Source organism: Lynx canadensis, chromosome B3 (assembly GCF_007474595.2).
Source record: "Lynx canadensis isolate LIC74 chromosome B3, mLynCan4.pri.v2, whole genome shotgun sequence".
Lineage (NCBI taxonomy): Eukaryota > Metazoa > Chordata > Mammalia > Carnivora > Felidae > Lynx > Lynx canadensis.
This window is the reverse complement of record NC_044308.2, coordinates 31,792,141-31,818,617: the sequence shown is the minus strand read 5'-3', so window position 1 is coordinate 31,818,617 and position 26,477 is coordinate 31,792,141. Positions and strand designations below refer to the sequence as shown.

Here is a 26,477-nt window from a genome sequence, read left to right as displayed (position 1 = left end):
TTGGCTCAGGTCGTGATCTCACAGTTGCAGGATCGAGCCCCACATAGGGCTCCATGTTGAACTGAGTGTCGAGCCTTCTTGGGATTCTCTCTCTCCCTCTCTCTGCCCCTTCCCCGCTCACACTCTCTGTCTCTCTCAAAAGAAGTAAATAAACTGTAAAAAAATAAACAACCTGGTAAGGAAATGGAGCTAGCCCAAAGATGCAGCTGTGTTGCTGTCCCGGGAGCTCAAGTCTTGAAAGAAGATATCCAAAGAGGTGACCAAGGCTCTAAGGCCTGAGAAGACATTCCAGAAGGAAGGAGGCAGGCGGAAGAACTCAGGGCCACTGCACGGGCTCTTGCAGTCATGCTGGGAGCCAAAAGAGGAAGGAAGATGAGACAGCTCCAGGTGCCGTGTCGGTGGGGACAGAGAGGCCTCAGCCAAAGGGACAGCTCTTCAGTCTGGGGGAGGACACAGCAAGGAGAGCCCAGCTCTTTCCACCACCCCAGGTGCCAGGGCAATGTCTGGAAGGTTGAAGATAAAAACCAGCTGGGTTTTCCCTCAAGGAAAGAAGGTGGAGTATCTGGTCTAGCAACTTCAAGGAAGATTCCCGGAGAAGGCTCCTCACAGGGAGGAAAGGGAGCCGCCACAGTGAGACAGAAGATGCAGAGCAACCCTTGCAAAATAAACCTTTGACGCGTGGCCGATCGAGGATCCAGATATGCGAGGCGTTTGACGAAGACTTTCATTGGGACCTTATGTATAGAATCCCCGAACTCCAGGCTTCTCTAAGCAAGACCAGCTCTAGACGGATTCATAGCGAATGTCTTTCTCTATCAGTGACCGGGAGGAAGCTGGTGAGCCTGGGGTAGGGCTATGAGAAGCCAATGAAGTGAAAATCGGCCACTCCTGGGGAAAACCAGCACATTTTACCTGTGGCTAGTAAGGACTTTGCTCTTGGCTGAAGTTTTGTAAAAATGTTTCACCTGGTGAATAAAACGGCCAAGGCCCATGCTTATTACCTGCCGAGCCAAGGACATTAGCCAGAGGCCAGCGTTCATCCTTGGAGGCTTCAGATAACCCCGGGTGAGGCAGTCTGTAAGTAGGAAAGACCCGAGGGCTGCTCTGGACTCTGTCTCAGCAGTACCCCCAGCTGGCCGTGTGATGTTGGCCACGTCCTTTCCCCCTGGTCTCTGGCTCACGTCCACAGGTGGCATTCACAGGAAGTTCTGAGCAGGCCTCCCGAGACATCGGCTGGCTTTGGCAGCTTTGCAGATGATGAGCCTCTACCGCCCTCTGTAGCCGCAGCCCCTTGGGGCTCACGGAGACAGAGCCCTTCCCCCACCCTGAGGCCTTTCAGATTTTTTGCCTTGGTGCTGGTGAGAACAGGGCCTTGGGTGCCCAGGCTAGAGGAGCCCCGGGCCTGAGGCTTCCCTAAGCAGCCGGCTCCTGGATGCTAAATGACAGAGGGCCTCCAGGCTTCGTGTGTCCACCCAGATGTGGCATTCCTGAGGCGAGCGGTCCCCCTAAGACACTGGAGCCTTGGCTGGCTATGGGGACAAGAAGAGCCAAGCTCCTGGCCCCTTCCAGAGAAACCTCAGGTTTGAGATGAGGCTCCTTCCTCCCGCCCCAAGAAGTGTTTCTTCTGAGTCTGTTCGGAGAGAAGGGAGCAGCAGACCCCTCCGGCCCTGCCCACCAGAGCACTGGCCCCTTCCCTGAGCTTCCAGACCCGGCGCTATGCGCCCATGTGCACACTCACACATGCTCACATTCCCACACACCTGTCAACATAGGTTCATAAATTCACACCCGATGTGCACACACACATCTGGCATTTGCATTCATTCCCATGCTCGTGCTTTCGCACACACTCGTCTGCGTGATCTCAGCCTTTCACCCCTACTCACAAACGTGTGGTTCCCACACGGCCCTCACACGTGCACATGCACACTGACATCCATTCATACGCACACATCCTCGTGCACACGCACTTGCTTAGACGGATATACACCTTCCCCTTCCCCTCTCTCCCACATGTGCGTGCGGATGCCCCCCCCCCCCACCATACCAGCTTGCTCCTGTTCCCACGTTCACATCACACACGCACACCGGCCCGTGGGCACATGCTCACCTTGCCAACACGCCCCCCTCTCGCCCTCCGGGCCCCTGACCTGTTGGTTTCTCTGTGTTGCAGTCCTCCCGGGAGCTGGACGACAGCAGCAGCGAGTCCAGTGACCTCCAACTGGAGGGTCCCAGCTCTCTGAGGGTCCTGGATGAGAGCCTCGCCGACCCCCAAGCAGAAGACAGGCCCCTGGTTTTCTTTGACCTCAAGATTGACAGTGAAAGTGGGTTCTCCAGTGGCCACCCCCACCCCTTTCTAGCTTAGTCTCTGAGCCTCCGAAGTAGGTGCAGGCAGAGCTATGTTCTGGGCCCGGGAGAGCCCAGAGCTCTGGCCAATGACTGCAGCCAGAGAGCAGGCAGTCCCTGAGTCCCAGCCTCCCCTGGGACTCCAGGTGTACACTTGGTTGTCTGAATAAGGACTTCCAGGGCCTGAAAGCATAAGGCAGGTGCATCCGTGAGCTCACCCCTGACCAGCGCTTCTCTAGAGACCTTTGGCAACACACTTGTAAACAGAACACGATGTGGGAAGTCACTGCTAGGAGGCCAGCGATCCAAGCAAGGCCTTAAGCTGTGGCTGCAGAATTCTGAGTACAGAGCTCATTCCACAGGGAGGCCGACAAAGCCCAGGTCACGGAGAAAGATGACCCCTTCTCCCAGAAGCCCCTCAACTCTCCACGGTGCTGACCCTGGCCTCGCAATGCCCTTCCCCGAACCAGAAGGCTCCGGCCTGCCCTGTGGCACAGACCCAGCATGGGGCCAGCCCAGCCAGACAGAAGTAGTGGGTTTTCCTAGGACAGGGGAGTCCTTCCCAGGCCTCACAGGGCAGCTGTGAGCCATGTTCTGAGTGGAGTAGTTTGGGCGGGTGTGCTGTCTGCCTGGGCTGGGAATGTCGGCTCAGTGACGATGGGATTGGAGGCTGGGGCAGGGGGGAGAGGATGCGGTGGAAACAACAAAGGGTCCCGAGTGTAGGCGGGTAAGGCTAACAGAAGCCGGACAGGAGGGACCTGGATCTAAACTGTTTGGCAAACTCTGGGGCTGGGGACAGGGGCAGGGGGGCAGGGGGGAGCTGGACTCCCACCAGGTGAGTAGGGGGTGTTTGGAAAGCAGCCCACCCTCCCCTTCTGACCCCTGTCCCCTTTGGAGCCAGCATAGAGCTGCATTTGGAGGCTGACGCTTGGGTCCTGCCAGCAGGCCCCGAGGTGGGGTCCTAGAGCTTCCACTGCTCCCGCCCTGGGCCCCCCACCCCGCCCCTGGGGCCTCACCTTGCCCTTCTCTCCTGCCCAGCCCAGAAGATTAGCCAGCTGGCAGCCGTGAACCGGGAGAGTGAGTTCCGCGTGCTCATCCAGCCCGAGGCCTTCTTCAGCATCTACTCCAAGGCCGTCTCCCTGGAGGTAGGGCTGCAGCACTTCCTTGGCTTCCTGGGCTCCATGCGCCGCCCCATCTTGGCCTGCTACAAGCTGTGGGGGCCCGGCCTCCCCAACTTCTTCCGGGCCCTGGAGGACATGAACAGGCTGTGGGAGTTTCAGGAGGTCATCTCGGGCTTCCTGGCCGCTCTGCCCCTCATCCGGGAGCGCGTGCCCAGGGCCAGCAGCTTCAAACTCAAGAGTCTGGCCAAGACCTACCTGGCGAGAAACATGAGCGAACGCAGCGCCCTGGCCGCCGTGCTGGCCATGCGAGACCTGTGCCGCCTCCTCGAGGTCTCCCCGGGCCCCCAGCTGGCCCAGCACGTCTACTCCTTCAGCAGCCTGCAGTGCTTTGCGTCCCTGCAGCCCCTGGTGCAGGCGGCCGCCCTGCTCCGGGCCGAGGCCCGCCTCTTGGCCCTCCACAACGTGAGCTTCACCGAGCTGCTGACCGCACACCGCCGTGACCCAGAGCGGGGCTTGAAGAAGTACAGCCGCTACCTGAGCCTGCAGACCACCTCGTCACCCCCCATGCAGCGCGCTGTCAACCTGCAGGCTCTGAGCAGCTACTTCAAAGGCCTGTCGGAGGAGGCCACCGTGGCACGGGCAGAAGGCATCGCTGGCCACAGCTTGGCAGAAAAGACGCCCCAACAGAGCTGAGAGGAGGCGATGACCGGCTTGGAATCTCAGGGGGGCCGAGAGGGATGAGGCCCCTGAGCAGGCCCCACCCATGACCGCATTTCCAGGCCCTGGGCCCCAGTACGCAGTTGTCATTTGGTCCAGAATCAGTTCTCCCGGACCAAATTCCCCTTCTCGAAAAGCCCCACAGAGAAGGTTCTAAGTCCAAGTCCTAATCCCCCAGGGGCCACCAAATCCCCATTCCGGCTTTGGGAGCACCAGTGGGTTGGTTCACCAGACACCTGGCCCCTCTCCTCCAGGAGCCAAAACCAGGGAGGTTTTACACAAAGAAGGCCCCCAGCCACCCAACTTGCCACCTCCACGAGTGTCCCTGCAGTTCCTCCCTGACCCCGGCCACTGCCCTGGGCGACCTGCCAACAGCCCCCGTGGACACTGCCTGCCACCCCACAGGCACCCAAAGTGCCTCTCAACCAAACCGCCATCATGAGTTTGGGTTTTCCCACCACCTGCCTGTCTGAAGGCCGGCTCCCTGGTCACTTCTCCTTTGGGGATAAAAATGCATTTTCATCCCCACGGGGCCTTGTGTCTGCAGAGACAGAATCTGCTGCCCCATGTCTGTCCCACCTTCCAGAGTCTGACCCTTCCAAGCTTGCTTCTTGCCTTCTGGCCACCCAGACGCCTCTCCTTTAGTCGGGCTTTTCTCTTTGGTCCTCAGGCCATCAGCCCCTCTCAGTGTGGCTTTTGCTCTCTCTGTACCGCCCCCCTCAGCCCCATTAGGAATGTCCTCTAGCCCAGGGCTGCCCGCCACACACACCGGGAGCCCTCAGCGTTGGCATCCCCTGAGAGTCGCTACGCCAGACCTCTGGGATCAGCATCTCTTAGGCGGGCCCAGCAAGCTGTTTTAGCACGTTCTCCAACTGGTTCTGATGCCCGCTAAGAACCAGTGCTCTGATAGACTGCTTCCCGAAAGAGCAGTCCTGGCCCCGACTGGGCACGTTCACTGTGACCTAGGAAATGACCCCTGGTGTCTCCACTGTAAAATGGGCCAATTGGCCCAGATGGGCTCAGAGCTCCCATTCCAGTTCCTCCATTCTGGGACTTTAGGCATGGACGGCAGCCACCGAGCCAGTGGACAAGGTGGTTTTCAACCTAAACCCTAGCTCTCAGCCCTAACCTAAGCTAAGGTCCTCAATCTGTGGTCACACCAGAGGGCAGCAGCAGAACACAGCAAGGTCAGGGCCTTCCCTCTGACTAGCAGAACCACTGTCCCTCCCCATCTCCTCTCCCTTCCCCCTCCCTTGGCTCCTGCCGCTGGGCCACAGCCCAGGGCCTCCTGCCCCTATTGCCTGAGCTTTCACAGGAGTGAAGTCTGTGTGCCCACATCTCAGCCCCCGTCCGCTGGGTGCCCTGGAGATAGATCCACGAAGGGATTACATGGGAACCAGCTACCACAGTGGGAGTGTCAACTCTAACCATGAGCTTTGACATGTTTAAAATAGCATTCGAGTGTAAAGTGAGTGCCGGCTCAAAAGCTGTGGGAACAGGCTGACGGGTGAGGGGACCCACCCTGGGCCCCAGCCTGGCTGTGCTGACCATCCTGGCAAATGCAAGGCAGCCCTTGGGCCACCACTCGTATTTTCTTCCCTCAGCCTCCCCCCGAACGAGGCAGTGCCCGCTGGTTTACACCCCTCCCGTGCTTGCCATCTGCAGATGTAGTTGACCACAGGTTTTATAACAAAGGGCTCTTCTGCCCTCTCTCCATTTATGCAGCCTTTAATAAAGATGTGAATGCTCAAAGTCTGAGGCACCAAACTCTGCTCAGCCCACCCGGGAGCCACTGAGCAGCTTCTTGTCTGTGTTAAAGCAGGGCGGGGAGCGGGGGTTGGTGGGGGGAGGTTCCCGAACATGGGGGAGTTGCACTTTGTGAAGTCCTGTCAGGGCTTAGCAGAGCCCAGAGCTCCTTGTTGCTCACATCTGTGAGCCCCTCCCCGCCCCCATTCCAAAAGAGAAGACCCAGGATGGGCCCGTCAGGGATCCTCTCCCAAAAGGAGAGGCACATGGAGGAAAAGAGGCGCCAGTTTCAAGAATTACCCTCTAGAGGGAGTCAGGAGCCAGAGACCAGCATCTGTAAGAACGTCACCTCTGCCCCCTGCCGGGTAATCTCACACCCCTGTTTGTGTCCCCAGAGTCACAGGTGGTAAAACCCTTAACAAGAGGGAGGGGAGCCCAGGATGTTAGCAATGTGTAATTAATGTGTCGCTGTCCGGGCTGTCTTGTCTGGGGTGTCCCAAATGGAATGCACGTTAGTACCTGCAGGGGTTCCCACGGCACAGGCCATCACCCGTAACCCCACCTACCTGGCCCAGATGACCAGATTCCAGCCCTGGAGTTTTAGCTTCTAAGAGCAAGTCCACATGTGTCCCCTGTGCTTCATCTTTGAATGCTATCTCAGATTCATCCATGTCAACTAACCATGAACTTGCTGGGCTGGAAGTCAGGGCACTGAGTTTTCAATTCTCACTCCATAACCTCTGACTGGTCTGGTATGTCAAACTCACTGAGGCTTGGGCTCCAACTCTATCCAATGGGACAGTACAGATCATTTTTACCTCACAGGCGTTTGCATGAACCAATGAGAGAATGTGCAAATAGCTTTTTAATATGTGAAGAACCACACAGGGACACCTGGGTGGCTCAGTCGGTTGAGCGTCCGACTTCGGCTCAGGTCATGATCTCACAGTTCATGGGCTCACGCCCCGCGTCGGGCTCTGTGCTGACAGCTCGGAGCCTGGAGCCTGCTTCGGATTCTGCATCTCCCTGTCTGCCCCTCCCAACCTCAAGAAGAAATAAACCTCAAAAACAATGTAATATGTGAAGAACCACACAAATATAAGATCTTATTTTACAGACAACCAACATGACAGCTTTACTGCTTCGTGAGTTATAAAAATGAACAGATATTAGATCTTAGCAAAAAAAATATACATGGGCTTGGCTTCAGGCAATACAGAACAAGATCTGGAACAGAGCAGACAATTGTAGGGGGTCCTAGGGTCCAAGGTAGTCAGGGGAGTCCACCTTGCAGTGGCTGACAAGTGGGTCGCTCTGTGTCCCCAACACAGCCAAATGGGGGATTTCAACCACACACACCTGAAGCAGAGAAACCAGCTCAGCCATGGCCAGTCCTGCCTGCTCCACGGCCTCCTTCTGAGATCCAAGGGCTCACACTCCCAGGAACATCATCACTCAGAAATCTGCTTGTGTATATATATATATATATATATATATATACACACACACACACACACACATATACATATATATATATGTATTATATATATGTATATATACATATATATGTATATATAATACATATATTATATATGTATTATATATGTATTATATATTATATAATATACATGTGTTATATATTATATATTATATAATATATGTATTATATATGTAATTATATAATATATATGTATAATGTATATATAATATATTATATATTATGTATATATTTAATTATATAATATAATATATTATGTATATATTTAATAATATATATTTAATAATAATATATAATATATAATATATTATATATATATTTAAGTTTATTTATTTTTGAGAGAGAGATCGCACACACACACGAGGAAGAGACAGAAAGAGAGGGAGACAGAGAATCCCAGGCAGGCTCCACACTATCAGCACAAAGCGCCACAAGGGGCTCGCACTCACAAACCGTGAGATCATGACCTGAGCCGAAACCCAGAGTAAGTTGCTCAACCGACTGAGCCACCCAGGAGCCCCTCAGAAATCCGCTTTAACTCCAAGCCTGCTCTTCCTTCTACCTGCACAACACCCGGCTGGTGCCTGGCCCTGCTGTCGCCCTCCCCCTTCCCTCCTCCTCCAGTCCCGATTGCCACACTTCATCCTTATTCCTCCCCCACACTCATTCTGACCCCTAGTCCCAACCCTGACAATTCTCCCTATCTCAGAGTTTACCCTTCACCCTACACCTCCTGCAAGGTTCCTGCATCCTCTGACTTCAGGCTTGTCTGCACCCCACACCCTAGGTGTCCCCAGCCCCTGAGTCTAGAGTAGAGGGGTCTTCTCTCACCTTTCTTCACTCCTCGCAGGGGAACTCGACAGTTAATGACACCAAAAGGCAAGTCAGAGAAAGTAGCACGTCCTGAACCCCGCCCAGAGGGAAGGGAGCCGAGCTAGAGCTGCTCCCAGATTCGGCCGGCAGGGGGCGCTGCAGCCCCGCCGGGCCTCGCAGTCAGGCTGGGCTCCACGTGGGTGGGGAATGAAGGTGCGTGGGGCTTGGGCTCCGAGCAGCTCAGTCTTTCCCTGAGCGCCCCACCCCTGCACTTCCGGTGGTATGGGAGGTAGCTTTAGGTGGATGGTGCGTGGAAAAACATTTCAAAAACGTTAACCATGTTGTGCTTCTGTTAACAGCTATTAGAAAAAAATATGACCAGCATATCAAGACCGTGATTTCTGGAATATAGATGTTCAGAATAACGCTAAACTGGGATTATTTAAAGGTCTAATTTAAGAACATATATTAGGTAACTACAATCTCAGAAGGAACACAGATTTAGCAAAACTTGTGTGGAAGGGAGGAACTTAATTTCGGGAAATACTGGTGGAATCAGGGTGAAGGTTATGGATGAGGGTTAGAGCTAAGGTTAGGGCCCAGGTTTGAACTGGGGTAGGGATGGGGTGGAGTTAGAAGTTGGGTGAGGCCTAAGGTTAGGATTTGGGGCTAATATCAAATTTAGGGGCATATTTGGTGATGAAGGTTAGCAGTGGAGTTAAGAATCAATAGCAAAGGAATTAGAATCACTCTTGAGGCTACAGGGATTTGTCACTTTAGCAGCTGAAGAGTCCATGAGACCGTGGACAGATGGGCAGGAGCTTCTGAGAACCCCTTCATACAGCACCCTAAGTGTGGTCTGCTTCCCTCCCCAGCATCCTCTTCTAGAAGCACCCCACAGGGGTTCCACCTGAGCTCACCGAACCCCAGGGATAGGGGAGGCACAGTGATGGTCCCATCCAGGACTGAGAGCCTCCAGCACAAGCAGGTGAATACTGCCCCCAGTTGACACAACCGGAAGGTAACTACGTGCTAAACACTATCTTCTCACTTAGCACAGGTAACCTCATGGAGCCTTCCCAGTAGCCCTCTGCCGTGACATCATCACCGTCTTTCTACAGATGAACACAGGGCGGGGGGGGGGGGGGGGCAGGAAGGTCATGCACCAGGCTCAAAGTCATTAAATTTGTATGTGGCAGAGTTGGGGTTTGCCCAGCAGGGCACCTGTGTCTAGACTGGCACCATCTGTGACCCGTGCCCATGAGGCTGCCTGCCGGGTGCACTGCCCTAACACTGGGGGTGGTGAGCAGCTCTCCGCCCTCTCCTTCCTGTACCCTCCTGGTCTGTTGGTCTCACAAGATGAAAAATTCAAGCTTCAGAAGGCTAATATCCCAACCTTCTGCTCCCAGTGCTTGAATTTATCCTAATTTTTTCTTTAAGGCCAGTGCTTCTCAAACCTTTCTCTCTCTTTTTTTTTATTTCTCCCATACAGAGCTTCTTTAAACATATTTTTTCCCAGTCATGACTCCCCCCCAATGAAATTTTAATACCATAGATACCCTGTAGTTTCCTCAGGATTCTCTACATTAAGAAATCACATCATCTGCAAATAGCAACAATGTTACTTCTTCCTTACGCACAGGTATGGTATATCTGTTTATGTACTGTGGTCCTTTGGAGGTCAGAAACCACTGAAATATCTAAAGTGGTTAATGTGCCCCTCTTGAGCCAATTTCCATCCTCTGTGGGTTGATATTTCTCCTGTTGAGAATGCATGATTCAGGGTAAGGCGCCAGCCCCGGTTACAATGCAGGTAAGAAGGCTTGGGGAGGAGGGTGGTATTAACCCCTCCTTGTGGCTCAGTTCACAGGTGGGAATGAGGTGGGAAAGGGCTGCAGGGAGATGGAAACAAACTTGAGCAAAGGTCTGTCTGGACACGCTTCCTTGGGTTAACCTCGGTCCCGACTGGGCCTAGTGGCTGAGTCTGGGGCTAGGGGGAAAATGGGGGCAGCACCATCATTTATTTTTGTGTTCGAATCCAGGTGTCTGCTCCAGACCCTTTGGATTTGAATTAAGCAGATGCCTATGGTGATCTATTGAGAGAAGGATCTAGAATTTCAACTGACTCCCCTTCTCAAAAAAACAAAACAGAAAGTTTAAAAGGTCTCTGCCCACCCTTACAAAATGCATTTGCTGACAAGTGAAGGGAAAATTCCTTCATTCTTGGCTCAAGGAACTTCCTTAAACTCAGCCCTGAGGAATTCTTTAAAGGCCAGCTGCCTGGACGATGCTAAAGTCAGTTTATAAATATAAATATCCCAAACTTGATAGCCAAGCAGATTACAAAAGCTAGCTAGCTAACCACAGAAATTTTCCACAAAGCTAGCCAGCCAAACAAGTGGGAGAGGAGATATTGTGAAACCCAGTCCACCTGTCTGATCGCCTGAAACTGTTGACCAGACTGAGCGCAGAGGGCCTGGGGATAGAATTTACCCTCGCAGACCCTCTTTTGGAGTTCTAGAGCCACCAAGCCCTGGCTGACACCAGGATGGACCGATTCCACAGCCAATTAGACCAACCAAGGAGGAGGCAGAGGATGGGTGAGGCTAGGCCCATGATGGGGCAGTCAGTGAGTCTGCTTGGGAGTGGGGAAGGGTGCAGGGTGTTGGTTAGGACACAGTCTTTGGAGGAACCTGATTCATAATCCTAGCTCTGCTGTGTGACCTTGGGCAAGCTACTTAGCCTCTGTGGCCTCATATGCAAATTGGGGGTGATAATACAGACTTCGAAAATGATAAGGATTAAATGAGATGATGTACATAAAGACTAAACTGTGAATGGGCAATGCTCAACAAAAAATAACTCTGTATCTCCAACGCCCTAGAGAAGGCACTGTTGCTGACCCCACAAAGCCCTGTGGGCTTCTTCCCTTCACTGCCTTCCCCTCCTCCTCCCCTCCTCCTCCTCTCCCCTCTCGGCCTTCCCCCTCCCCTCCTCCCTTCCCCTTTCAGGCACCTCCCCCTCCTCTCCTTCTTTCCCTCCCTTTTCTCCCTCTCCCTCTCCTTCTCCGGATGATTTCTAGTCCATTTAAGATCTGAGAGACCCTGTCCCCACTACTTCTCCCGAGAATTCTGTCTCCACCTCTCCAAGCCTCCACAACTGTCTCCTCTACCCCAACGGTGGGGTCACCCTGCAGATGGAAAGATGGAGGGATTTACTGCTGTCCCTTCCTTCCTCGGCCTGCACCTGGCTACCAGACACAGCCATCTGCAAGAAGGTCACATTGCAGCACCAGCAGAGATGTGGGTTGGACAGAAGAGGTCCTGGGAGAAGCAAATAAATACATCAAGTTTCCAGCTGGGGTTGGAGATAAGGGCTCAGGGAGATGAGGCTGAGGCGGTCCCTGGCTTCGCAGGGAAAACCTATTTGGGGGCACTTCAAAGAGGACACTGTGGAGCACTACAGGAGGGGGCTGTCTCTTCTGGGAGGCCACTGAGCATGCTTCTCCCTTTTAGATTTGGCAGGGACAGGCTGAGAGCAAGAATGTGACAGATCTAAGCTCCTGTCTCAGCTGAGACAGGCAGATGGAGAGAGAAACTGAAATGGAGAAGGGAGGGAGACTTTCCCAAAGTCCCCCAGAAAGTCAGTGGAAAAGCAGGGTCAGCCCCCTACTCCCTGGTCTCCCGCTCTGCACCCCCTTACACTGAATTGTGCCTGGCTGTTCCCAAGACATGGCCGTTAGAACTGGCCTTACCTGGGTGCAGAAATGGACATGGGCTCTCCTTCTTCCAAATCTCTGCCCCAGCCAGCTGCCTGGCAGGGCACAGCCTCCGTCTCTTCCAGACATGGGTAGGGTTCTGCTACTGGGGCCCATGAGCACTGGAGGGGGGTACAGGGGGCCAATACAGGAGACCTGAGTGCGGGCACGTTTCCCACCCAGAAACAGCCATCAGATAGGCCACATCTGCCTGAGAGTCCCAAGGGCCTCCTGCGAACCAGCAAGGTCAGCACTGGCCACCAAGCTCAGCCTGCCCTTGACCAGACTGCCCTGGGAGGACATCTCAGAGAAGTCGCATGCTGGGAGCATTTCCCAGTCCCACCTGCTGTGACCTCCTTCTTGGCCTGTGTTCCCTCCAATAAAATGAAGGGGCTGGAGTAGGGGACCTACAGGCCCCAAGCTCTGATGATCCGTGACTCTGGACAGCTCCCTGTCTATCCTTCCTCTAAGACAGGTGCGGGATCACAGACCTTCTAGCCTTGGCCCCAGGTGACCTGCTGGAGCAGACGGAGCCTGTCCTGGGATGCCAGAAGCCCTAAAGTTCACACACCTAAGGAGTCCTGAACATGCTGGGTGGTGGAGGGCGGAGACGGCGTCTGCCTGGTTCACAGCTGCACCGATGCCAAGCACAGCACCTGGCAACATCGAGGAGACTTCATTCCTATTTGTAGAATGAATGCTATAGCAGATCCATTTCTGTGTGCCCATCCCTTGGCTTCTGTGTCTTCTGAGAGCTCACATTAGGCCTGCCCTTGGGCTACTGGAGCTGACTTCCCACAGGCGAGAGAGAGAGAGAGAGAAAGAGAGAGAGAGAGAGAGAGAGAGAGAGAACCCTAAGTGCCTGGGGACAGCCCCCCCTAGGGGCAGCCCCTAGTCAATGTCTGACTGCTGTGCATCTATGGAGACCAGAGACGGAAGACCGAGCTTCCCTGCCTAAATCAGTACACGTACAAACTCTGATGTGTGACTTCTGCCTAGAGCTCCTTGGGATCAGGCTGAGGCTGCGACTTCCTGAAATCACACCCTGGCTTGGCTTCCTCCCCTTCCTCTCCTGCTTCCCTTCTCCCCTGCCAGTTTCTGTGAAGAAATTTCCACAATCCACGGCCTGTGCGTGAATCTTGGTCTCAGCTCTGCTTTCGGAAGCCATCTCCAAAAACAAACGAAGAGCCTGTTGACAGTGAGACTGAAGATAGCAGGAAATTCCGTTTATTCTATGCTGCCACGTGCACTATCGTGCGCTGTTCCGGCTTTGATGGGGACGGTAGATGAGAAGGCTCTGGGCGACCCCCCCAGGAGTTTTCAGCCTGGAGGATAAAGGAGGAGGAGCCCCAACCCCCACCCCAGCCCTGCCCCTTGGGGTCTCCAACGCGCAGCTCAGGTGGGTCTCAGAATACGTGCTCACCGTGACCTCTCTCCACTGATGGCACCAGGCAATGGAGAACTCGGGGCTGCAGAGCAGAGAGAAGTAGCCAGAACCGCAAGAAGGGTTGTGTCTTCCTTCCACATGACCCCACCAGTCAGAGAGCCCCTGGCAGCCTTGGCCATTTCTTCCTGGGCCTATGCACCAGGCTCCCGAAATATTCAGTGATCAGATTTCATCTCTAATGATGTTGCACACACACGCGCGCGCACACACATCCCCTGAATCTGACTATGTGCAGGGCCTTCAAGATACGTTTCATAGTGAGAGGACTCCCCCTGCCCTCAGAGCAATGCACAACAGTTTGGGGGAAAGGGTTTACTCCTGGGCCCAAGTGTGCTGATGACCATGTTGATGAGTCAGCTGCAGTGTGGTGGGAGGGAAAAGAAGCCACCCAGGGTCATGAGGAAGAGGGCAAGCATTGGTCCCCAGACTTTCCAAAGGAAGCCCTGGCAGAGGCCCCCTAGATGCTCCAACTCAACCTGCAAACTGGCTTCTTCTAAAGCCACAGAATCCAAGAGCCAGCACCTCAGAGGGCAGCAGCAGTTGAAGGGCCCCCCGAGTACGTCCAGCCCACTCTCCTACCTTCGCAAGCACAGAGACCTGAAGAAGAGAGGACAGGAGTTGCTTAAGGTCACACAATCGAGTTTGTGAAGCTGGAAGCTTTGCACCGCTTCCACATTCTTCCTAAGGCCAGGGTACAATTCGTCCTCCTGTTTTCCACCGCGACAGTAAAGTGCCACTCTTCTCCGCCATGGGACCGGGTGACATGTTCAGTCATGTGAAGTCATGTAGGAACATCTTTGAGTTCATAAACATCTCCTGCTCATAAATATCCAACTGAAGACTCAAGCTTCTACTGCTCCCAAAATAGCTTTGGATCCCAGCACAGGCATTTCCAAGAACAAATTTTTATCCTTTCAAGAATTCTGTGAAAGCAAAGAATTCTCTAGTTTGTATGTATACCCACCCAAGAGAGCTCCCTCATCCTGGTCACACACTGGGCCCTGATCGTGGTCACAGATGGTAGACATAGACTGGTCTAACCTCCAGATAAGGTGTCGAATATGGTTTAATGTCTAATATGGTTTATTACAAGTATGGTCCATTTCAGCTCAATTCCTTTTGACACAATAGTAGATTACTTTGATCACGCAACTCCCCAGCACTTTTACTTAAAGGGGATTGCTCACCTGTGGATAATCTTGGGATCGACTCCTCAACATCTATTTCCGGGCTAGATGATTACTCTGAGCCAATCAATTCAATTCCCTTTACCAGTGATCATTTTATCAGTTGGGAAGGCCTGAGCCAACAGCTGTCCATAAGGCCTAAGGAGAGGCTGTGGCTTCTAGAAGGAGAACCCAGTTTCTCTATTCCACTAGTCTGTTACCACTGAGCATGTTACCCCAGCTGCTGCGGAAGCCCTCCAAGGGCACCAAGGAACACAAGTCTCAAGCAGAAGCCCTGTTAAGGCTGGCAGAGGAGAGGGACTGAGTCTGGGCCACCGAATCAACCAGCCCTAAAGCCAGCCCTCCCTCCTTGTGAGATGATACACATACAGTTTTTAAAACACTTTGAGGGCGCCTGGGTGGCGCAGTCGGTTAAGCGTCCGACTTCAGCCAGGTCACGATCTCGCGGTCCGTGAGTTCGAGCCCCGCGTCGGGCTCTGTGCTGACAGCTTGGAGCCTGGAGCCTGTTTCCGATTCTGTGTCTCCCTCTCTCTCTGCCCCTCCCCCGTTCATGCTCTGTCTCTCTGTGTCCCAAAAATAAATAAAAAATGTTGAAAAAAAAATTAAAAAAAAAAATTAAAACACTTTGAGATGAGACGTTTATTATCCGCAGATGGAAGTCCTCCCTTTCCCTGCTTCACCCTATTGCGGAGGCCCAAGACCCCCCACGCTGGGGAGAACCAGTCCTGCCTGGGCTGGTAGAATAGCTAAGCATGCTGCCTCCTCCAGGCAGGAGATCCCCATCTTTACAGAGACAAGCACAGGCCCAGCTAATTACAGGAGATGCCACTGGAAGGGCCTCGCCAGCACGTTAGGCTAATTTCATGAAAGCACTAGGAGGAAGGTCGTGGACCGGATCCCAGATTATTAATAATGTCGAGCCGCATCTGAACCATTCAGGGAATTCCTCCCAGTTGCCTCCAGCAAACTGCCACAGGTTGCTACTTTCCTCTGAAATCAACAGTCTTCCCATATGCAAATGTAGATTTTTTTTTTTTGTTTTTCCCTAGAAAATAATTAAAGTCACAGAGCCCAATAAATACTTAAACAGATTGTGGTTTTAATTAAAAACCTTCCACCAGGGCTGCAGCTGCTGGTCTCTCTTTCCAAACAGGCACACTGGTGACAGCTACAGGCATCAGAATCCGAGTTTTAAGTATCTGAGATGAGACTAGACATCTTTACAAATGGCAGTAGTAATTCTGATCGCTACCTATGCCATGGTATGTAGGGGGGGCAGGGAGTAGAGAGACATTTGGGGGCTGCTTCTCCCTGTGGGGGAGGCAGGAAGGACACAAGCACGTAGGGGCGTGTGGAGCAGACATCTCTTCATACTTGTACCCAACTCTGGAAGACAATAATGATGGCTAATGTTGTAAAAAATAATAGCTCATTTCTGAGTGTTATCTAAGTGCCAGGTACTCAGTGACTCCTTTAATCCTCAGGGCAACCCAATAATGTAGATATTCTTATTTATAGCCCCTTTTCCTCCTGAGGCACAGAGAGGTTAAGTAACTTGGCCAAGGTCACACAGCTAGTACGTGGTGGAGTCTGATGCTAATACCTTTCCTCCTAACCACCACACAGAGTGTGCAAGAAGGGAAGGAGAGAGAGAAGGTGGGAGGGGGCATTATAAACAGGGACTGGCTTCCCAGAAAGGTGAGCTCTCTGCTGGCAATTAGAAAGAGAAAGCAGCTTCTTGGGAAGAGAGGTAAGAACATATTGGCAGGCAAGGGGACAGACTAGTAGCTGAAAGATGGGAGTGGGGAGTGTTCTGGAGATTCTGGCTGGAGTGCAGCTGTGGGAGGGATCCCCTGAGGCCGCTATGCTGCGGGTAGGTGATGCCCTTCTGGGCCCTGGTTTTCTGACTTTCCGAGACCTTCCCACATCCCTTAAATCACCCACATGCCTCCCTAAATACAGGGGCACGTACAACTCTCAATGCAGTTGGAATGGAAGCGTTTGCACAATGTTACCTGTCCTGAACATTTCATTAAACATCTATTACTTCCCACTTCGTAGTTTTCTTTCTCCTCTTAGAGCCAATAGATTTTCTTTTTCAGATCTCGGACATTTTAGGCCCAGATAAAGTCATAAGACTTAAGGACTGTGCTCTAGAGCCCTCCTACGAGGGGCTTTCTCAGAGAGAAAGCGCTCACCCTGCCCAGGGTGTGTGTGCTGGGGGTGGGGGTGGGGGCGCTGTCCGCGAGGGAGGCGTACAGGACGGTTTCCTCCCAGAACTAAGAGCATCGGTTCGTGCCAGGACCTACTCCTTACACGAGTATTCAAAGGGTGCCTATTGTGCCCTGGGTGCCGGAAACACAATGGGGTGCGAAGCGGGGGCTGTGTCCGTGTTGGGCAGGGGAGAGGAGGTTGCAGATTCCGGGGACATAGACTGGGTGGGCATGAGAAGGAAAGCTTCGGTGCCTTCGGTAAGCGTTGCCCCACTCCGGCACACTGCGCCTCGGGACCACCGAACCCGGGACAGAACACGTCTTAGCGCAGGGCTCCAGCCTCCGCGCTCCCGGCGCAGGCCTCCGGCCGCCCTTGCCCCAGCCTCTGCACCGGCCAGCGGTGTGCGGCAGGGGGCGCTCACGAACCAGGCCTGGGACAGAAACCAAAAGGGGACAGAGCCTGGAGAGCGACTGCGGGGATCCACTGGGTTTCAACCCACCCCACCCTCCGGACCCTCCGGGTCCGCAAAGTCAAAATTAGAAGTCGGTTCGCAAAAATTTGCCCGGAGCCACAGCTCTTGGCCCCTGCGTCTGTCTAGGGTCTGGACCCCAACCTGGTCAAAAACCTTGAGCCTGGATTCTACAGATTCCGATTCTGGGCCCTCTCCTCTGGCGGCTTAGAACCTTGAAATCCCTCCTTCACCCACACCGACTTCCACGCACCTGATTAGGTGCCTGTTTCTTTAACGATCAAAGACGTGGGCGGCGGCGGCGGGGGTGGTGTGTTCGCTCCCGGTTCCCCAGCCCCTCAGTAACTGTACCATTATTAACAGTATAGACATCAGACCTGCTCCTGCGCGCCCGGGCGGCGCCGGGCGAAACGCGCTGTCCTCTCCTAGCTGAGCCCGGAGGCTGATCCTGGAGTCGTGGCTCCAACCCCAGGCCTCGGCGGACTTTGCCAGGGCAGGCCCTGGGCGCTCCGGGGTCGAAGGCGGGGGTAAGGGTTGTCTTTCCCCCCGGGTAGGCTCGGGGAACAAAAGCGCTTGCTGGAGAGTGGGCGGGAGTCGCAGGGGCCCGCGGGAGTCTGCGCCCTCGCCTGGGTGGCCACCACATCCTTAGGCGCCCTCCTGGCCCCTGGAGCCCTGTCTCTCTGCCAAATTCTCCGGGCTTCTGCATCCCTGGCAAGTGAGCCAAGGAAAAGGGGTCTTATTTGGCCCGTGGGCCCCGTAGGTTCCTGGGACGCTGGAGGGGCGGGTCCCTGCGGTCCTGGGAAGCTCTCCGCAGAGAATAAGCGAGCCCATTCTCCCTTCTACTCTCCAGTCTCTTGTCTTCCAGTCCATCAGCGCTTCCAAATTGTCCCTTGCCCACCTGCCTACCTGTCCGCCTCCTCGACGAAGGCATAAAGAACCAGAAAAAGAGGTGAAAACTGGGCCGGGGGTCCACAAGCTCTGCGCCTCCGAGTCGCAGCCTCGGTCCCCGCCTCTAGGGCAGGCGCCCCTCCCCCCCCCCGCCCCCGCCCCCGCCCCCGCCCGAGGAAGTCTCCAGGACCCGCCATCCCGGGCCTGCCTCTCCCTCCTCGCTACTGGTCCCTCGCCTCCCAGACCCCTCTTCTAGGACCGAGGCTCCCAGAACCGCCCCCTCAGCGTTCCCAATCCGCCCCCCACCCACCCCTTGCTCTGCAGACAAAGAGGTTGTGCCTGGCCAGCCAGCCGCGCCACTCCCTGGCCCAACCGCAGGGACTCATCCCCAGACTAGGGGGCCGTCGCAGTGTCCACCGCAGGGTCAAGGTGCCCTCACCCTCCCACCCTCCTTGAAGACACCTCCCTTCTCAGAGCTCCCCTGTGTCCTCCCCCTAGGTCGTCCGTGGGGACCACAGACCCAAGGAAGTGGAGTGAAGTTCTGGGTTCTAAATTCTGATCTGTACGAGCTGTGCTGGTCCCAGCCCGCTACGCCGCCAGCAGCGGCCGCAAGAGTAAGAGAGAGGGAGGGATGCGGAGTAGGCGTGCGCCAGTCCGTTCATATTTAATTTACAAAGGATCCTCGGAACGCCCGGTCGGGTGGTCTCTTTAGCTGCAGCGCTCCTCGTGCGTCTCTCTTCCCCACTTCCCTAGCTCATTAAAATGCTCAACACTCAAATCAGAAGATTGATCTCCTCAGAGGCCCCAAACCCGCGCCATCGACCCACCGCCAGAGAACCCTACGGCCCGAGGTGCGGGCTTGGGGGCCGCTGTGCCCTGAGAGCTCAATGTCTACAGAAAGGACCGGGGAAAGAGGCGGGGGTGGGGTGGGGGGGCGTTTGCGTGTCTCCGGGAGCCTGTTTCCCTTCCCCTTTACTCGATTCTGGCCAGCAACTCTGTCTCCAGGGCTGCTATGGGCAGTGCGGGAGACACACATCGAGTTTCAGCCAAATGCCTCGACATTCCTGCGCCTCCGCCTCCTCGTCGCTAAAAGAAATGTCGGGGTTTCGCCAGAGACAGGGAGCGAGAGTCGGGAACAGCGAGTATTCGAATCTGCCGAGGCCGGCTGTTGTGTGAGGGTGTGAGACATGCTGGCGGTGGCGGGCCGCGGAGGCATCGGAGGATAGTGTGTGGGGTTGACGGCGCGTTTGGTGGTGAGGCTGTGAAGATGTTGGCGAGGGAGGGACGGGGAGAGAGAGCCTCGGGCCTTAAGTACCCAGCCCACACTGCTCTGGAGGAGCGGACGTTTTGTAACCATCCCTTTCGGTGGTGCCTCGGTCTGCCGCACCCGGTGCCCCATTCGCCTGTGGCTGGCAAGACCTGAGGGCGAGGCGCGTGGGTGCGCCCAGGCCAGCCTTCTGCGGAGGCAGAGGCTGATACCGCACACCCGCCGCACCCCGCGGGGCGCACAGGCAGGCGTGTGGGGCTGTGGGCTTCAAGCGCTGGTTTTGCTACAAAAGATGAGACTTAAAGAGTAGGGCTTAAGAGGCTGGGCAGGGTGGCGGTGGGCTGGGGAGGAGGCTTCGCTTCCCCGTGCGCCCCGCGGGGTCGTGCGTTCCAGTCTTCAGGTTGGACTGGTGGGGGGCGGGGGAGACCAGGGCTTGCATCCACCCAGATCCTGGCAAAAATAGCAGGGAGGGTGAGGCGCTCTGCTAACACTATCAATTATGCATCGTGTTGAACGTGGCTTCGGGGAGGAGGCTGCTAGTGGGGAGGGGAGTGCGGGAAGGAAGGGTCCGCGCGAGCCCGGCTGCGCGCAGCTCAGCGGGTCCCTACTCACTCCTGGTCTGTCTGTGCCACAGCCCGCATTTGCAAAAAGAGTTTAAAGGCAAAGACACGCCCCCCCCCCTCAGTCGTGCCTCTTGCCTTCCCCCAAATTCCTCAAAGATGGTTTGTCTCACGTGTTGCGGGGCGTAAAAGCGGCTCGCGTTCAATTAGCAGCGAAGCTCACCGGCCCTGGCGGGACCCGCGAGTGAGGGTGAGTGAACGTGAATGTGTGTGCGCGCGGGAGGGGGAGAGGGTGAGTGTCCCGCGTGAAGGCGTGCCTTTGAAAATGAGTGTGAACGCAAGGACGGCTCAACACATTGACTCGGTTATTATTACAGGATGAGGGACAATTCTAACATGTGAAGGTCGACTGGGCGGAGGGTGTGAAGGTCTGCGTGTGTCTGTACGAATGTGTTTGAACCTGGGGGGGGCGGTGTGATTAGGCACAGGGACAATGCCTGCAAGATGTGTAAGTGCGGAGGGACGCGGGTTATGCGTGTGCGGTGAACTGGGAAGAGCCCAGACGAGGGCGGTGGGTGTGGGGGCGCCCCTTGAGACCAACGCGTCTCAGCCTCGGGGAGAGCCTCTAAGGTTTTAACAAATGTGGGCGATGCGGGAGGCGGGAGAGGCTGTGCGCGTCCCTGCTGCGCCCGGGAGCGCGCGAGGACTCTGTTCAGTCTGCGGCCAGACAGACCTGGTGGGGGGTGGGGGGTGGGGGAAACAGACGCGAAAGGGAAACTGAAGCAGGACCTCAGGGCCCGGGCAGTCCCCACAATTACCTGTCCCTTTCTCTGCCCCTCCCCTGTCTTCCACAGCCAGCAACAGATGTGGAAAGCGCCCTTGGGCAATCGTCTGGGCGCCGAGACATCAGTCTGGAGAAGGGGTTGCAGCCCGAGGGCAGCGCGCAGAGAGTCAGCAGCGGGTAAGCCGCGGGGACCGCCCCACAAGCTCGACCCCGGTGTGGGCAGATCCCGCCTAGGGTGCCATACCCCGCTGGCGCTGTCAGGGGGAGTCCACGGAGGGGTGGGGAGGGGCCCTCTCCCCGGACCAAAGGCGGCGTGGGGAACCTGGGTTCCTAAGGACGGGAGGGTGGGAGGGGCTCTGCCCAACCTGCCAGGAGCCCTAGAGAGGAGCTGGAGGGGGGGGGGCGGCGGGGGGCGGGGTGGTCTGCGTTAAGTGGGTTTGTGTGGCTGGGGATAAGAAGGTTTTTGTTGGGCGGGGAGGGGTTGCTCAGGCATCGTGGAGCTGCAGAAAAGGGGCGGAATCCTACACCCTCTCCTACTTCCTTAGCTAGTGGCAGCCCCCATGACCTGTCGGTTGGGGACCCCAATGCCCTCTGGGAGCCGCCTCGCCTGCGTTCTTCCGGGATGGGAAAGGGAATCTTTAGTGACATCCCCCTCAATGCTCAAGGTCCCTGCCTGGGGGAGGATCTCCTTCCTCAGTCGGAAGTTGACATAGCAACCTCGGCTGGCCCCTCCAGGGAGTTGCAGTCCAGGGCAGGCTGCTTTGGTGTCTGACGGAGGGGGGGGGGGCTGTGAGTCTGCTGCCAGGGGTCCCATCTCCTGCCACCCACCGCAAGTTGTGGGCCTTGCCCATCCGCTGGGATTTCAGTCTCAGTGGAGGGCTTTTGTGCGCAAGTGCGCGCCTGTGTCCCTGAGTGTGGGTCAGTTCGTGTGAGGACATGTGTCCTTGTGTCTGTCAGCTCCCACAATGAACAGGAAAGCACGCAAGGGAAAACGCTGTCCTGATGTTAAAGTTCAGCTGAAAGAACAATGAGGTCTCCAGAGTATAGTGTGTCCATGTCTTTGTGTTTTTGTGCTAGGAAATGTGTTGTGAACCCTGTAAAAGTTTGCAGTTGGATGGCGGTGCCCCAGCGTGTGTTTGTATTGTTGTGTGCTGTCTGGGTGTGTGCGCGAGAGTGCTGTGCGTGGGACAAAGAGTTGGAGGAAGGACCACAGGTCATGGACAAAAATACCTTCTCTGTGTATCCTCCTCACGGGGTTAAACGAAGGCTCAGAAACACATGGGGCCAGGGTAGAGACCAGAGCAGACAGACAGGTGAGCTGCAGAGCCTCTGGAAGGACCACTGCTAGACTGAACGAGCAAGTAGGGGGGTGGAAAGCGAGGCATAAATCCGCTGGAAACGGAAATCAGGGCCCTGAGAGAGCATGCATTGAATCCTGAGATTTCCATTGAGCCCCATTCGTGTGGGAGAGAGACTCCTGAGCACAGAGGAGATTACCGGAAACCCAGGGCCTGCCCTAGATGGGTTTGCGGAGGCAGCGCTTAAAAGGGGAGGAAAGCTGGGGCTCTTAAGTCACCTTCTCCCCTCTTCCCCCCCCCCCCCCCCCCCCCCCCCGGCTTCCATCTGCAGGATCCGCGATGGTGCGCCTGCGGGCTCTGTGGATGGCCTGGGCTCTGCTAGGAGGGGCCGCAGCTTGCCCAGAGCCGTGCGCCTGCGTGGACAAGTATGCACACCAGTTCGCCGACTGCGCCTACAAGGAGCTGCGCGAGGTGCCAGAAGGACTGCCGGCCAACGTGACCACGCTTAGTCTGTCGGCCAACAAGATCACCGTGCTGCGGCGTGGGGCCTTCGCCGACGTCACGCAGGTCACGTCGCTGTGGCTGGCGCACAATGAGGTGCGCACGGTGGAGCCGGGCGCGCTGGCGGTGCTGAGCCAGCTCAAGAACCTCGACCTAAGCCACAACCTCATATCCAGCTTCCCGTGGAGCGACCTCCGTAACCTGAGCGCGCTGCAGCTGCTCAAAATGAACCACAACCGCTTGGGCTCGCTGCCCCGGGACGCACTGGGTGCGCTGCCCGACCTGCGCTCCCTGCGCATCAACAACAACCGCCTTCGTACCCTGGCCCCTGGCACCTTCGACGCGCTAAGCGCGCTGTCACATCTGCAACTCTATCACAACCCCTTCCACTGCGGTTGCAGCCTTGTGTGGCTGCAGGCCTGGGCCGCAAGCACCAGGGTTTCGTTACCCGAGCCCGACTCCATCGCGTGCGCCTCGCCTCCCGCGCTGCAGGGGGTGCCGGTGCACCGCCTGCCCGCCCTGTCCTGTGCACCACCCAGCGTGCGTCTAAGTGCTGAACCACCGCCTGAGGCACCGGACAGCCCCTGGCCCGCGGGCCTAGCGCTCCTGCTACACTGCTTCGCGGAAGGACATCCCACGCCCCGCCTGCAATGGCAACTTCAGATCCCGGGTGGCACCGTGGTCTTAGAGCCTCCGGTCCAGAGCGGGGAGGACTATGCGGATGGGGCGGAAGACGGGGAGGAGGAAGGAGATGGGGACGGGCCAACGCAGACGGAGGCCCCAATCCCGACTCCAGCACCCGCTTGGCCCGCACCCCCAGCTAACCCACGCTTCCTGGCCCTCACAAACGGTTCCCTATTGGTTCCGCTCCTGAGTGCCAAGGAAGCAGGTGTCTACACCTGCCGTGCCTACAATGAGCTGGGTGCCAACTCCACGTCACTACGCGTGGCAGTGGCGGCTTCTGGGCCCCCAAAACACGCTCCTGGCTCTGGGGGAGACTCTGATGGGCAGACCCCTACTTCTGAGCGCAAGTCCACAGCCAAAGGCCGGGGCAACAGCGTCCTACCCTCCAAACCCGAGGGCAAAATCAAAGGCCCAGGCCTGGTCCGGGTTAGCATCCTGGGCGAGACGGAGGCGGGGCCGGAGGAGGAGGAGGAGGCAGGTGAGGGAGAGGAGGCAGAAGACCAGGTCTCTGCAGATCCGGTGGAGGAGCAACGCTGTGGCCACGGGGACCCCTCGCGGTACGTGTCCAACCACGCATTCAATCAGAGCGCAGAGCTCAAGCAGCACGTCTTTGAGCTGGGCGTCATCGCGCTGGACGTGGCGGAGCGTGAGGCTCGGGTGCAGCTGACGCCGCTGGCGGCGCGCTGGGGGTCTGGGCCCAGCGGGGCTGGGGGAGCCGGGCAGCCGGGGCGGCGGCCGCTGCGCCTGCTCTACTTGTGCCCAGCGGGGGGCGGCGCAGCTGTACAGTGGTCGCGAGTGGAGGAGGGCGTCAACGCCTATTGGTTCCGCGGCCTTCGGCCTGGCACCAACTACTCAGTGTGCCTGGCGCTGGCAGGCGAGGCCTGCCACGTGCAAGTGGTGTTTGCCACCAAGAAGGAGTTGCCCTCGCTGCTGGTTATCGTGGCGGTGAGCGTGTTCCTCCTGGTGCTGGCCACCGTGCCCCTGCTGGGCGCCGCCTGCTGCCATCTGCTGGCCAAACACCCGGGTAAGCCCTATCGTCTTATACTGCGGCCCCAGGCCCCTGACCCCATGGAGAAACGCATAGCCGCAGACTTTGACCCCCGTGCGTCCTACCTCGAGTCCGAGAAAAGCTACCCGGCAGGCGGTGAGGCAGACGTCGTGGAGCCCGAGGAGACTCCCGGGGAGGGCCTTGATGAAGATGCGGAGCAGGGGGACCCAGGTGGGGACCTGCAGAGGGAGGAGAGCCTGGCGGCCTGCTCGCTGGTGGAGTCCCAGTCCAAGGCCAACCAAGAGGAGTTCGAGGCGGGCTCTGAATACAGTGATCGGCTGCCCCTGGGCGCCGAGGCGGTCAACATCGCCCAGGAGATTAATGGCAACTACAGGCAGACGGCAGGCTGAACCCCCAGCCTGACTGGCCCGCCCATTCCCATCCCCCACCTTGGGTACCTGGGAGCTGAAGCCTAGGGCTGGCAGGACGTAATCCTCCCCACCCCCCACCCGCAACCTTCACTTACTCCGCCCCTTTACCAGACCCAACCTTCACTACTGGGGACTTCTAGTGGGGAGTGGGCGACTTCAGCAGTCCCAGGCCACCCACTACTGTCATTGTCCTTGTGGGTTCAGTTCCATTACCACCGCAAGCACGGTTACTAGCTCTACCCACGGACTGTGAAGCGAAATCCACACCTCTCCATTCCCACCGCAATTGTTATCTGCGAAATCTGCTCTGCAGCCTGCCCCACCGTGGGCTCTGGAACCAGAGGAAACGGGAGAAGACGTTGGGAACATCCGGTGGTAACGCTGTGGCAGGGAGTCATTCTGGGACCCTCAGCAGATGTCCCTTTCGTGGACCGCTGTAGGGTCCTGCCTGGACCCCTACTCCGCCCTTTCCGGGGTGCACGTCCCAGAAGTCAGGACTCCGTAGCAACTCCCTAGTTTTAGTTTCAAAGCCCCCTTCTGACTCGGAAACAAACCTGTCTGTTCCCCCCCCCCCCAATCCGCTTCTGATCAGCTGGAGCCAAGCCCGGTGCCTGGGGCGCCTTTCAGCTGCGCACTCTGATTTTCATATTTTCGTTTTTTGTTTTTTTCCAAAGGACAACGACACTCCGGGTCTGGTGCTAACACTCCCTTCCCAGCCTCTGGGAAAATTGGGTGTGTGTGAGAGGAGGGGGGGCGGGAAATCCGTTTTCTCTCTTCCTCTCTGCTAACTTAAGCGCCGCGGAACCGCCCTCCCTTTTAATGAGGAGAGTGTGGGCTTGGTCCCGGGTGAATTTCGTTGTGGGTGAGTTGGGGGTTTCGGAGATCCAAGCACTCGACAGCTCCGCTTCCGCTGCTGCACGTGGCCCAGACCTCTGTTCGACGAGGCGGGGGCAGGGGTGGGGGAGTGTGACAAAGGAAGCCCACTGCGGCCTCCTGGACGCGGTCTGTCTTAAGCGCTTGCACCCTGTTTCGCACAAAGCTGGCGTGTGACAGCGCAGCGGGATCCGGATGGAGAAAAGCCCCTAGGTCCTCCAGTCTCCCCGCCCCGCCCCTCCTTCCACAGGAACAGTTTTTGCCTGGCGTATAGTCCTAGACGAGCGTGCTCTGTAGGAGAAGTCTGTGTTCTGTAAAGTGTGACCGTGTAGTGTAGGGGGGCGGGCGGGCAGGCAGGTGGGCGGAGAGGGAGGGGATGGGAGGGTGGACACGGCGCGGCGACTGGGGCGGGGGGTACTTTTTTCGTTCTTGAAGGAACGCGTCGGGATTGGGTTTGGGGGGTTCGGGCGTCGAGACCGCCCCTGTCCACGAAGCGCAGCACAAGTGCGGCCCGGGGCGGAGTAGCCCCCCTGGAGCCCGCGCCCTTTTCTAAAGGCGTCTGTATGTAAACAGTCAATAAAACAATCGATTTGAACTGGGCTCGGTGACTCTTTGTCGCGGGACAGTGGAAGGAAGCCTGGGGGGGGGGGTGCTGCTGGAGGAAACCGCAGAAGGAAGGAGCCCCTGGATCCTCTCACTGGGATCCTTTGTGTGATTGCCTGTCGGTTTGACTGTCCTGTGATTTTGCCAGGTTCTACACCCGGCGCCTGCTCTTTCTTGGTGCCTCCAACTCCGGGATGGAGGGGGAGAAACCACGTGGGATGGGGGAGGCTGGAAATGAGTGGAGAGGGCTTGCGGGGAGGGTGGGGTGGGTCTCTGCAGACTGAA

At 56.5% G+C, this 26,477-nt stretch overlaps 2 protein-coding genes across 8 annotated transcripts in view; both read left to right on the top strand.

Annotated features, from left to right (window-relative positions):
- The window catches only part of PML (PML nuclear body scaffold), a 45,544-nt gene extending 39,608 nt beyond the window's left edge, over positions 1-5,936 (top strand). For 2 of the 6 annotated variants that reach the window (XM_030317733.1, XM_030317732.1), the window contains 2 exons: positions 2,174-2,324; positions 3,385-5,936. In XM_030317733.1, coding sequence (XP_030173593.1) covers positions 2,174-2,324; positions 3,385-4,160 — 927 coding nt within the window. In that variant the 3' untranslated portion in view covers positions 4,161-5,936. Of the gene's footprint in view, positions 1-2,173; positions 2,325-3,384 lie in introns of those variants that run through there. The other 4 variants (XM_030317736.1, XM_030317742.1, XM_030317740.1 and 1 more) reach the window with 4 other exon arrangements.
- A 13,891-nt stretch (positions 5,937-19,827) lies between these two features.
- On the top strand, positions 19,828-26,172 carry ISLR2 (immunoglobulin superfamily containing leucine rich repeat 2). Of its 2 annotated transcripts, XM_030317726.1 has the most exons (3): positions 19,828-20,280; positions 20,885-20,991; positions 22,444-26,172. In XM_030317726.1, exons 2-3 carry the CDS (start codon positions 20,895-20,897, stop codon positions 24,693-24,695), a joined length of 2,349 nt encoding a protein of 782 aa, XP_030173586.1. In that variant the 5' UTR covers positions 19,828-20,280; positions 20,885-20,894; the 3' UTR covers positions 24,696-26,172. The 2 variants fall into 2 exon arrangements, with proteins under 2 accessions (XP_030173586.1, XP_032449488.1); XM_032593597.1 differs by lacking the exon at positions 19,828-20,280 and having other exon boundaries at positions 20,754-20,991.
- Positions 26,173-26,477: the final 305 nt, after the last annotated feature.

Coding starts and splice junctions, on each gene's coding strand:
- ISLR2 (XM_030317726.1), top strand. CDS start 20,895: ATGTGGAAAGCGCCCTTGGGCAATCGTCTGGGCGCCGAGACATCAGTC. Junction 20,992..22,443: donor GCGCAGAGAGTCAGCAGCGG/GTAAGCCGCGGG, acceptor TTCCATCTGCAG/GATCCGCGATGGTGCGCCTG.